Source organism: Epinephelus lanceolatus, chromosome 18 (genome assembly GCF_041903045.1).
Source record: "Epinephelus lanceolatus isolate andai-2023 chromosome 18, ASM4190304v1, whole genome shotgun sequence".
NCBI lineage: Eukaryota > Metazoa > Chordata > Actinopteri > Perciformes > Serranidae > Epinephelus > Epinephelus lanceolatus.
The window spans coordinates 42,861,363-42,874,893 of record NC_135751.1 but is presented as its reverse complement, the minus strand read 5'-3'; the positions used below and the strand labels follow the sequence as shown (position 1 = coordinate 42,874,893).

The following is a 13,531-nucleotide window of genomic DNA, read 5'->3' as shown; positions in this document are numbered from 1 at the left end:
ATTATTATTATTATTATTATTATTATTGTTGCTGTTTCTTGTATTTTTTGTACTTTTTTTTGCATGCCTAGTTTTTTTATTTTTAAGTTTCTAAATATTGAAATCTTTAATCTGACTCTTTCCCCTTGACTGCTGTAACACTGGAATTTCTCAATTGTGGGATCAAAAAAGGTGGATCTTATCTTTTATCTAAAACATATTTAAATGTTAGTATTTTAAATACATATCAGATCTCAACTTGTATTTTATCTTCAATATTAAAATGTTTAATTCAATCACAGTACACACTTCTGTCATTTATTTTATTTATTTATTTTTTTAATTGCTTTTTTTTGTTTAGTTCTGTATTTTGATGCAGTTTTATTTGCAGTCACCAGACGTCACTGTGAATGTCCACCAGAAACAGTGACAATAAAGGTTTGATTTCAATACTGTTTGATTGGCTCAACGCGCCAAACGTCATCATCAAGCGGCCAATCAGATCGCTTGATGTGCCGCGGATATTTGAAAACAGAAATGGCCGAAGCTCTGGCGTAAGTGTTTAACATTTAACTTTATATTTAACATTCACGGCTCAGTAGGAGTCACACGGAGAGCTTAACATGTTATTTACCGACCTGACGGTGTTTCATGTCTCACATGGGTCAGTTTGTAAAACTGAGCGGCTGAAAATATGAGAATTAACGGCTCCATTAGTGAGCTAACTGTAGCTAACTGAAGCTAACCGACGCTAACTCAATCAATCAATCAATTTTATTTATAAAGCCCAATATCACAAATCACAATTTGCCTCACAGGGCTTTACAGCATACGACATCCCTCTGTCCTTATGACCCTCACAGCTGATCAGGAAAAACTCCCCAAAAAACCCTTTAACGGGGAAAAAAACGGTAGAAACCTCAGGAAGAGCAACTGAGGAGGGATCCCTCTTCCAGGACGGACAGACGTGCAATAGATGTCGTACAGAACAGATCAGCATAATAAATTAACAGTAATCCGCATGACACAATGAGACAGAGAGAGAGAGAGAGAGAGATGCAGGACAGACGGTAATGACAGTAGCTTACAACAACATTAATGAAAGTAATAATATTATAATTAATAATAATATATTAATATCTGGTAGTATATATGTGTGACAATAGTCATATGTGTATAATAACAGTAGAAGTATGACTAATGACTAATGATGGCAGCAGCAGCAGGAGGCATCTGGCAGGACCACGGCAGCAGCACAACCACACACGTCACGCTGTCCAGGCACCGCTGTGATATGAGTTAATCTGAGAGACAGTGGAGCACAAAGGCTCCGGAGAAGAAGCCGAGTTAGTGACATCCAGAATGGCCGAGTTAGCAAGATGCAGTAATAGAATACGAGAGAGGGAGAGAGAGAAGGAGAGAAGGTGCCCGGTGTATTATAGGGGGTCCTCCGGCAGACTAGGCCTAAGTCAGCCTAACTAGGGGCTGGTACAGGGCAAGCCTGAGCCAGCCCTAACTATAAGCTTTATCAAAGAGGAAAGTCTTAAGTCTAGTCTTAAATGTGGAGACGGTGTCTGCCTCCCGGACCGTAACAGGAAGATGATTCCACAGGAGAGGAGCCTGATAGCTGAAGGCTCTGGCTCCTGATCTACTTTTGGAGACTTTAGGGACCACGAGTAACCCTGCGTTCTCAGAGCGCAGTGTTCTGGTGGGATAATATGGCAATATGAGCTCTCTAAGATATGATGGAGCTTGACCATTTAGAGCTTTATAAGTTAACAGTAGGATTTTAAATTCAATTCTGGATTTTACAGGGAGCCAGTGCAGAGAAGCTAAAACAGGAGAAATATGATCTTGTTTCTTAGTTCCTGTTAGTACACGTGCTGCTGCATTCTGAATTAGCTGGAGAGTTTTTAAGGACTTACTAGAGCTACCTGATAATAGAGAGTTACAGTAATCCAGCCTAGAGATAACAAAAGCGTGGACCAATTTTTCTGCATCTTTTCGGGTCAGGATAGGCCTAATTTTCACAATATTACACAGATGAAAAAATGCAGTCCGTGAGGTTTGCTTTAAATGAGAATTAAAAGACAAATCTTGATCAAATATTACTCCGAGGTTTCTTACGGTAGTGCTAGAGGCCAGAGCAATGCCATCTAGAGAAACTATGTCATCAGATAAAGAGTCTCTGAGTTGTTTGGGGCCAAGAACAATAACTTCAGTTTTGTCTGAATTTAACATCAGGAAATTGGTGCTCATCCAATTTTTTATGTCTTTAAGGCAGTTATGGAGTTTAGTTAATTGATTACTTTCTTCTGGCTTCATCGATAAATACAACTGAGTATCATCCGCATAACAATGGAAATTCATAGAGTGATTTCTAATGATGTTACCTAAAGGAAGCATATATAGAGGAAATAGGATTGGTCCGAGCACAGAACCTTGCGGAACTCCAAAACAAACTTTAGTACGTAAGGATGATTCATTATGAACGTCAACAAACTGAAAACGATCAGATAAATAAGATTTAAACCAGCTTAGTGCAGAACCTTTTAGGCCAATTAAGTGATCCAGTCTCTGCAGTAGAATTTGATGGTCAATTGTGTCAAACGCCGCACTAAGATCTAATAAAACAAGTACAGAGACAAGTCCTTTGTCTGAAGCAATCAGAAGGTCATTTGTAATTTTAACTAGAGCTGTCTCAGTGCTATGATGCACTCTAAATCCTGACTGAAATTCCTCAAATAAATTATTATCCTGGAGAAAATCACACGGCTGGTCTGCTACTACTTTCTCAAGGATCTTTGAAAGAAAGGGAAGATTAGATGAATGCTAAATGAAACTAACTGAAGCTAACGGCTGTTGTTGATGATCTCAGCAGAGCCCCATTAATCGTTCAACAATAACCGAGTTATCCGGATATTTGACATGAATCAGGATTCTGTCGGTCTGTATCTGGACCTGCTGTCATGGCAACACGTCCTTAACACCTGCTGGAGGTTTGACAGTTTGCTGTTCACTGTCAAATCTAAATGATTCACTTCATGAGGTTCATCATGTGAGTGCTGATAGTAACATGCAGGTTATTGTAAAGTCACCACGATCTGTAATGATCACATTTACATTTTCAGAATGAAAACTGACCTGAACTGTCACATGATAAAACTTAATGGAATTAGAATTAATACATTTGAAGTAATCATAAGTAGTGATGCACAATATTGGATTTTGTTTTTGCCAGTATCCAAATATGCTGACGTCTTATTTTGCTGACAAGAGACACCAATATATCGATATATCCACTTTTACCACTCTTTCTTTTCTCTCTTTTCTTTTTCAAGCTGATATTGGCTGATATGATGACGTGCTGATAGTATCATGCATCCCTAACAAAAAGCCAAATTTATTTAAGAAAGTGTGAATGAAAAGGCAGAAAAAGATTCTTGCATGACAACGAGGAGAACCTCATCAATCACGCACCAACATTAGACGTAGACAGGTTGAAGTGTGGAAACCCTGAGAGTTACTGGCAGTAACACCTCAGAAACTGAGATCAGGTTGATGACACACCTACCTCATGTAACTGTGGTCACATGATCAGCACTCAGCCAATCATATCAGTGCTGCTCATTGTTTCAACTCTCCACTCATGTTGCTTTTATTTCAAAATAAGAGCACACTGTTACCCAAGCTTCATAAATCAATCCTCAGACTGCTGTGAGAGAATTAAAGTAGCAGAATGAACAGGAATATGATATATGACATGATATGACATGACATGATATGACATGACGTGACATGACACGATATGACATGACATGACACAATATGACATGACACGATGTGACATGACACGATATAACATGATACGACATGACACGACACGATATGACATGACACGACATGACACGATATGACATAATACGACATGACATGACACAATATGACATGATACAACATGACATGACACGATATGACATGATACGACATGACACGACATGGCATGACACGATATGACATGATATGACATGACACGACATGGTTGACACGATATGGCATGATACGACATGACACGACATGGCATGACACGATATGACATGATATGACATGACACAACATGGTTGACACGATATGGCATGATACGACATGACATGACATGAGATGATATGACATGATATGACACAATACGACATGACACGACATGATTGACACGATATGGCATGATACGACATGACACGACATGAGATGATATGACATGATATGACACGACGTGACATGACATGACATGATATGACATGATGATATATTAGTTAAGAAGAACAGGGTTGTGTGAGTCAGAGTGTATTAATTTAACACCCATGATGCTGTGTTGTGTGTATGTGTGTATGTCAGTGTGCTGCAGCGCTGTGATGCGACTCTCCTGGATCCCTGCAGAGACTCGGAGCATCCGGACTGTTCTGAAGCAGCCAGGATGGTCCTCCACCTGACGGTAGGTCTCACTCTCTGCACTGCTGCTTCGAGCTTGTGTACACACAGCACTGGAAGAATTAGTCAAACATTTTACTGCAGTAAAAGTACTAATACCACAGTGTAGAAAAACTCTGATACAATTACAGGTCCTGCATTCAGAATGTTACTTAGTAGAAGTACAGATGTGTTATGATAAAATATCATATAATCAAAATACTTTGCACCCAAATGTCAAGATCTGTATCTGAATCCATCAACAGCACGGGAGGGGAATCCATTTATTGAGCCAAGTATGTGCGACTCCTCTACGATAGGTGGAGATATGCACCCTTTCAGCTTGTTAGTATTGGACCTTTTTCCTGTTGACCTATTACGTCACAGACCAAACAATGGACAAACAAGTTAGCTACGGTTAGCTAGCAGCTAACTGCTACCATGGTGGACAACTTTACAGCTCTGTACATTTGGTCCGTTCAAAAAGTCACAGCTCTGGATATGTGTGTGTGTGTGTGTGTGTGTGTGTGTGTGTGTGTGTGTGTGTGTATAGGACAGCCGTCGTGTCCAGAAGGTTCTGGGTCGTCAGCTGTTTGTTCTGGACTCTGTGATGTCTCTACTGGAGGGTCTGGAGTCTGCCCAGCAACTGATGACACAACCCTGCCCCCCCCAACCTGGTACACACAGAGCTGTACAAATATTGAGGCCTGAATGTCCAGCATTGACAACAGCTGTGTCTTATTTTTTATACGTACGTTTTTATAACTCTGTGTGTGTGTGTGTGTGTGTGTGTGTGTGTGTGTGTCAGAGGGTGGGGCTCGGGGCAGGTGGAAGGCCCTGAAGGCAGAGAGCAGGTCGGGGGTGGAGGAGACGGAGGCTCTGCTCAGATCTCTGCAGGACAGAATCCAACAGATGAACAACAGACGACACACACTGACACACCTGATCCAACAGCTGCACAGCAAGGTGCACACACACACACACACACACACACACACACACACACACACACGACTTCTCTCCTCATCTCATTTCTCCTCCTGTCCATGTTTCCTCTCTGTGCCCCCTCTCCTTATCTCCTTGTCTCCTTCAGAGGCAGCATCATGAACAGCTGGCGGAGTCTCTGCTGAAGGCCCAGAATGCTTTGCAGTCATGTGATCATCAGCTGACCAAGCTGAGGGCGGAGTCAGAGGTGGCGCTCAGTCACCTGATCAGCTGGCAGCGACTCAGAGATGAGTGAGTGTCATCAGGTCACATGACCTTAACTCTGTCGTTCTGATTGGTCACTAACTTCCTGTCGCACCTGTCAGGCTGCAGGTGAGCGTCTCCGCCGTACAGGAAGTCATGCAGATCAACCTGTTGTCCTTCAACCAGTCAGAGCTGTGTGTGGAGCTCAGGCCACGCCCCCCCTCTCACCTGTCCTCCAATGAGCTGGAGCCGCTGAGGCTGACGGTCACCTGGAGCCACGACGACCGCTTCAGACTGCAGGTAACTGATCCAGCTAACAAGACATCATGTTATCAAGGTGTCTGCTGATTGGTCAACTCCTCTTAAAGTGACAGCGTGTCTGTCTGCAGGTGGACGAGGGCTCAGCTGGTCTGGTGGAGGACTGCGTGTCGGGCCGACGGTCTGAGCTGAGAGCTGCCCTGCTGGAGATCATGCAGTGTTACGTTGGTCAGGTGGAGCTGCTGTCTGAGATCCAGAGATTAAGATCCAGGTGAACCTCCACTTCCTGTTTGTGTGAATGTCAGAACCTGAACTCTGATGGTTCCCTCTGTCTGGTCTTTGTGTTAAGCTAGGCTAACAGTTTCCCCTGCTTCCAGCCTTTGTGCTAAGCTAGGCTAACAGTTTCCCCCTGCTTCCAGCCTTCGTACTAAGCTAGGCTAACAGTTTCCCCTGCTTCCAGCCTTTGTGCTATGCTAGGCTAACAGTTTCTCCCTGCTTCCACTCTTTGTGCTAAGCTGGGCTAACAGTTTCCCTGTGCTTCCAGCCTTTGTGCTATGCTAGGCTAACAGTTTCTCCCTGCTTCCACTCTTTGTGCTAAGCTAGGCTAACAGTTTCCCCTGCTTCCACTCTTTGTGCTAAGCTAGGCTAACAGTTTCCCTGTGCTTCCAGTCTTTGTGCTATGCTAGGCTAACAGTTTCTCCCTGCTTCCACTCTTTGTGCTAAGCTAAGCTAACAGTTTCCCCCTGCTTCCAGCTTTTGTGCTATGCTAGGCTAACAGTTTCTCCCTGCTTCCACTCTATGTGCTAAGCTAGGCTAACAGTTTCCCTCTGCTTCCAGTTTTTGTGCTAAGCTAGGCTAACAGTTTTCCCTGCTTCCAGCCTTTGTGCTAAGCTGGGCTAACAGTTTCCCTCTGCTTCCAGCCTTTGTGCTAAGCTAGGCTAACAGTTTCCCTCTGCTTCCACTCTTTGTGCTAAGCTAGGCTAACAGTTTCCCTCTGCTTCCATTCTTTGTGCTAAGCTAAGCTAACAGTTTCCCCCTGCTTCCAGCTTTTGTGCTATGCTAGGTTAACAGTTTCTCCCTGCTTCCACTCTTTGTGCTAAGCTAGGCTAACAGTTTCCCTCTGCTTCCAGTCTTCGTGCTAAGCTAGGCTAACAGTTTCCCCTGCTTCCACTCTTTGTGCTAAGCTAGGCTAACAGTTTCCCTCTGCTTCCACTCTTTGTGCTAAGCTAGGCTAACAGATCTGTTCTCTTCTGTGTCTCCAGTTTTGCCATCGACTGGCGTCCTGCTCAGCGTGTGCTGGTCTACCTGAAGTCGGCGTCGTTGGTGTGTCACCTGGAGGTGGAGGAGGGATACCCGAGCAGCGGACGAGCCCGGCTGCTGTCAGTACGGAGGGACGGACAACCTGTTGACACACCTGGACTGAAGGTAACAGCAGTAACAGGAGTAATCCATTACAGGGTAGAAATATAAAGGTATTAGCATGAAAATAAACCCAAAGTCCACAGAATGCAGATCAACACATGTTGTATTGTATAATTAGGGCTGTCAGCAGTAACAAGTTATTTGTGATGTGATTAAGGTCTAAACATAATGTGTTATTATACTCTTTGATTGCGTGCTGCTGTTTTGTCCCTTGGATGCACCCTTACTTGTAGTCAAGCTGCTGCAGCAGCTTCCTGCTGTTAAGATCAGTCCTTTGATTCTGATTCTGAGACTCAGTTATCGACGTGTGATTTTAATTTACTGACAGTGACGTGAGACTGACCTTACTCTGATATATAACTGAACTGATCTCTCTCTTTGTCTCTGTGTCTGTCTGTCTGTCTGTCTGTCTGTCTCTGTGTCTGTCTGTCTGTCTGTCTGTCCATCTCTGTGTCTGTCTGTCTGTCTGTCTGTCTCTGTGTCTGTCTGTCTGTCTGTCTGTCTGTCTCTGTGTCTGTCTGTCTGTCCCTCAGCCTGACAGAGCTGACCTCAGTCTGACTGAGTGGTTGGTGTTTCTGTGCAGCAGTCCTCTGATCTGACTCCCTGTCTGTCCTCTCTGTCTGTCTGTCGTCCCTCTCATGTCCACTAGATGTCTGTCTTTCTCTCTTTTATATTCCACCAACAGCAGCTTCAGACTCAGCTGTGACAATGATTCAGACTCTCCTCTCTCGTTTGTTCCTGTTGGTTTTTTATATAAAAATAAATAAACCCTTTTTCAAACAAGAAAAAATCCACTGGTGATTCTGACGTGTTTTGTAGATATATTTATCAAACCTGTGAGATCACATCAGTCAGTGTTCGTGGACGACACAGCAAACATGACACAAACAAAGAGCTGGTTTTGAGTCAAGGCTTTTATTTTGGAAGGGTGTGCATCCACATGGTGTTTGTCCTCAGCAGAAGAGCGGTGGCAGGGTGCTGAGAGCACCTCATAAGAACGGGCTCCCGGTGCTTCTTCAATGACGTGCTGCATGTGGGTTTTGTTTCTATGACAACATGACAGTAACGTTAGCTAGGTAGCTGCCTGACCAAAGGGCCAAGAGACCATCTTGATTTAAAAATTGATTGATTGCTAATTGATTTTTAATCTGCTCAAAACTCATTTAAATGGCTTGTTTATACAAACGTGCTGCAGTGATTGTGATGTCACACGTTATCAGCTGTTCAAAAGGTCAATAAAAGGTCATCATGTGTCACTGATCTGGTGTTTATTAGGTGACACAACACAGGTCACTGTGTGTGCGTGTGTGTGCGTGTGTGTGTGTGTGTGTGTGTGTGTGTGTGTGTGTGTGTGTGTGTCTGTCTGTATCATGTAACACATTGACACACGTCGCAGTTCAGCACTAACAGGAAGTGATGTATGAATCAGTGTGTAGTCTGAAACTGGGACGCAGCCGTGGCCCTGCCTGCTGGCTCCTCATTGGTTGGTGAGGTTTTCAGGCAGCTGACCAATCAGAGAGCAGAGTGTCCACTCGTTATGAGGCCTCAGTTTGACCCACTTCCTCCTCCTCAGACTCACTGGTTCATCGAGTCTTAAATAATCAGCTAAATATGTGTTGGTGTCATCATCTTCATCATCTTCATCATCATTATTATTATTACTGTTATTAGTATATGTGTTTATTTAATATTTTATATTAATTTTTGAAAGAAAAAAGGACTGTTAAATATTGTGTTTTATGTCACTTACTTTCTTTATGTTCACTTTTGTTTGTCCTTCTTTCTTTCTAGACGTAGTTTTATCATTTACAATATTAATTTTGGAGTTACTCATATATATATATATATATATATATATATATATATATATAATATTATTATTGTTATTATTTATATATATTATACATTATTATTATATATATTTATCAAAAATCCAAACCTAATTATTCCTAAACACAAATACCTAATTTGTGTTTCTCTGTTGTAGGTTGTAGTGTGTAGCAGCAGTCAACGTTTGTTGCCTCAAATAATTAAACATTATAACTTATAAATAATAAATTATATTTGGTGTAATATATGTGTATGGTCATTTTATAGATGTTAATTTTATATATTATAAATTTGTAGTTATTTGTACTGATGTTAATTTTAAGCTAACTGTTGATATTAATATTAAAGATATTTTCTAGATGTTTAAAATAATTCATTTTTAAATATTTTAAAAGATTTTAATTCAAAAGATATTAATTTATAGATATATAAGAACTTTAAGACTTTTTATAGATATTCATTTTAAAGATGTGATTTTACAGATATTAAGTTAATAGACAGTTACTTTATAGATATAGGGAAGAAATTATTTTGTTTAGATATTTTATAGGTAATAATTTAAAGATTTTTTTTATAGATATTTGAGAGAAATTCATTTTTAGATGTTCTTTTCAATTTCAATTTCAATTTCAATTTTATTTATAAAGCCCAATATCACAAATCACAATTTGCCTCACAGGGCTTTACAGCATACGACATCCCTCTGTCCTTATGACCCTCACAGCGGATCAGGAAAAACTCCCCAAAAAAACCCTTTAACAGGGAAAAAAAACGGTAGAAACCTCAGGAAGAGCAACTGAGGAGGGATCCCTCTTCCAGGACGGACAGACGTGCAATAGATGTCGTACAGAACAGATCAGCATAATAAATTAACAGTAATCCATATGACACAATGAGACAGAGAGAGACAGAGAGAGAGATGCAGGTAATGACAGTAGCTTACAACAACATTACTGAAAGTAATAATATTATAGTTATAGTTCTGGCTACTGTGGTACAATATGTTGAAAGTATGTATTAATATCTGGCAGCATACATGTGTGACAATAGTCATATGTGTATAATAACAGTAGAAGTATGACTAATGACTAATGATGGCAGCAGCAGCAGGAGGCATCTGGCAGGACCACGGCAGCAGCACAACTACACACGTCACGCTGTCCAGGCACCGCTGTGATATGAGTTAATCTGAGAGACAGTGGAGCACAAAGGCTCCGGAGAAGAAGCCGAGTTAGTGACATCCAGAATGGCCGAGTTAGCAAGATGCAGTAATAGAATACGAGGGAGAGAGAGAGAGAGAGAGAGAGAGAGAGAAGGTGCCCGGTGTATTATAGGGGGGTCCTCCGGCAGACTAGGCCTAAGTCAGCCTAACTAGGGGCTGGTACAGGGCAAGCCTGAGCCAGCCCTAACTATAAGCTTTATCAAAGAGGAAAGTCTTAAGTCTAGTCTTAAATGTGGAGACGGTGTCTGCCTCCCGGACCGTAACAGGAAGATGATTCCACAGGAGAGGAGCCTGATAGCTGAAGGCTCTGGCTCCTGATCTACTTTTGGAGACTTTAGGGACCACGAGTAACCCTGCGTTCTCAGAGCGCAGTGTTCTGGTGGGATAATATGGCACTATGAGCTCTCTAAGATATGACGGAGCTTGACCATTTAGAGCTTTATAAGTTAACAGTAGGATTTTAAATTCAATTCTGGATTTTACAGGGAGCCAGTGCAGAGAAGCTAAAACAGGAGAAATATGATCTTGTTTCTTAGTTCCTGTTAGTACACGTGCTGCTGCATTCTGAATTAGCTGGAGAGTTTTTAAGGACTTACTAGAGCTACCTGATAATAGAGAGTTACAGTAATCCAGCCTTGAGGTAACAAAAGCGTGGACCAATTTTTCTGCATCTTTTCGGGTCAGGATAGGCCTAATTTTCGCAATATTACGCAGATGAAAAAATGCAGTCCGTGAGGTTTGCTTTAAATGAGAATTAAAAGACAAATCTTGATCAAATATTACTCCGAGGTTTCTTACGGTAGTGCTAGAGGCCAGAGCAATGCCATCTAGAGAAACTATGTCATCAGATGAAGAGTCTCTGAGTTGTTTGGGGCCAAGAACAATAACTTCAGTTTTGTCTGAATTTAACATCAGGAAATTGGTGCTCATCCAATTTTTTATGTCTTTAAGGCAGTTATGGAGTTTAGTTAATTGATTACTTTCTTCTGGCTTCATCGATAAATACAACTGTGTATCATCCACATAACAATGGAAATTTATAGAGTGATTTCTAATGATGTTACCTAAAGGAAGCATATATAGAGTAAATAGGATTGGTCCGAGCACAGAACCTTGCGGAACTCCAAAACAAACTTTGGTACGTAAGGATGATTCATTACGAACGTGAACAAACTGAAAACGATCAGATAAATAAGATTTAAACCAGCTTAGTGCAGAACCTTTTAGGCCAATTAAGTGATCCAGTCTCTGCAGTAGAATTTGATGGTCAATTGTGTCAAACGCCGCACTAAGATCTAATAAAACAAGAACAGAGACGAGTCCTTTGTCTGAAGCAATCAGAAGGTCATTTGTAATTTTAACTAGAGCTGTCTCAGTGCTATGATGCACTCTAAATCCTGACTGAAATTCCTCAAATAAATTATTATCCTGGAGAAAATCACACAGCTGGTCTGCGACTACTTTCTCAAGGATCTTTGACATAAAGGGAAGATTAGATATTGGTCTATAGTTGGCTAACACCTCTGGATCCAGGGTGGGCTTTTTTAGGAGAGGTTTAATTACAGCTACCTTAAAAGACTGCGGTACATAGCCTGTTAATAAGGATATATTGATCATATCTAATATATGAGTGTTAACTAAAGGAAAGACCTCCTTAAGTAGCCTAGTTGGGATGGGGTCTAAGAGACACGTTGATGATTTAGATGAAGAAATCACTGCGGTCAATTCTTGAAGAGAAATTGGGGAGAAGCAATCTAAATATATATTAGATTCTACAGCTGTGTTTGAGGTTAGATAGGTAGGCCTACCATCTGAGGGCAGGAGGTCATGAATTTTGCCTCTAATAGTTAGAATTTTGTCATTAAAAAAGCTCATAAAATCATTACTGCTAAGGGCTAAAGGAATACAAGGCTCAATAGAGCTTTGACTCTCAGTCAGCCTGGCTACAGTGCTGAAAAGAAACCTGGGGTTGTTCTTGTTTTCTTCTATTAATGCTGAGTAATAGTTTGCTCTGGCATTGCGGAGGCCCCTCTTATAAGTTTTGAGACTGTCTGTCCAGATTAAACGAGATTCTTCCAGTTTGGTTAATCGCCAATTCCTTTCAAATTTTCGCGATATTTGTTTTAACCTACGGGTTTGAGAGTTATACCAAGGAGCAAACTTTCTTTGCTTTGTTAACTTCTTTTTAAGAGGAGCTACAGAGTCGAGCGTTGTTCGCAGCGAGCCTACGGCGCTATCAACAAAATGATCAATTTGGGAGAGGTTAAAGTCGGCATGGGAAACCTCTGTTACTGAAGGTATTGGTATTGAATTTAACGACGAAGTAATCTTTTCCTTAAATTTTGCGACAGCACTATCTGATAAACATCTAGTATAGTAACTGTTGCTGAGTGGCGTGTAATCGAGTAAAAAGAAATCAAAAGTAATCAGATAATGATCTGATAGCAAGGGATTCTGTGGAAAGACTTTTAGGTCATCAATTTCAATTCCATACGTCAGAACTAGATCGAGGGTATGGTTAAAACAATGAGTGGGTTCATGTACACCCTGACTGAAGCCAATGGAGTCTATTAATGAGATAAACGCGGTAGCCAGGGAGTCATTATCAACGTCGACATGAATGTTAAAATCGCCTACAATAATAACTTTATCTGATTTAAGAACTAAACTGGATAAAAACTCAGAATTCAGATACAAATTCAGAATACGGGCCAGGAGCACGGTACACTATAACAAATAAAAGTGGCTGTGAGGTTTTCCAGGTCGGATGTAAAAGACTAAGAACAAGGCTTTCAAATGAATTATAATCTAGTTTAGGTTTAGGGCTGATTAACAGACTAGAGTTAAAAATGGCTGCAACTCCCCCTCCTCGGCCGCTGCCTCGAGGAATGTGGGTATTATTATGACTGGGAGGAGTGGACTCATTTAGACTAACATATTCATCTTGACACAGCCAGGTTTCAGTGAGACTGAGTAAATCAATATGATTATCTGATATTAATTCGTTTACTAACACTGCTTTAGACGATAGAGACCTGATATTTAACAGTCCGCATTTAATTCTCCTGTTTTGTCTTTCTGTCACAGAAGAGGTTTTAATTTTTATGAGGTTGTTATGCACAACTCCTCTTTGTTTAATTTTAGATTTAAATAATTTAGGTGGTCGGG

General features: G+C 41.1%; 1 protein-coding gene across 1 annotated transcript; it reads left to right on the top strand.

The window, feature by feature from the left end:
- Positions 1 to 455: 455 nt before the first annotated feature.
- Positions 456 to 8,117, top strand: LOC117268612 (uncharacterized). Its single transcript, XM_033645212.2, has 9 exons — positions 456 to 533; positions 4,372 to 4,468; positions 4,997 to 5,120; positions 5,252 to 5,409; positions 5,537 to 5,679; positions 5,754 to 5,931; positions 6,021 to 6,160; positions 7,152 to 7,314; positions 7,845 to 8,117. Exons 1-9 carry the CDS (start codon positions 490 to 492, stop codon positions 7,908 to 7,910), a joined length of 1,113 nt encoding a protein of 370 aa, XP_033501103.1. The 5' UTR covers positions 456 to 489; the 3' UTR covers positions 7,911 to 8,117.
- The last annotated feature ends 5,414 nt before the right edge of the window (positions 8,118 to 13,531 follow it).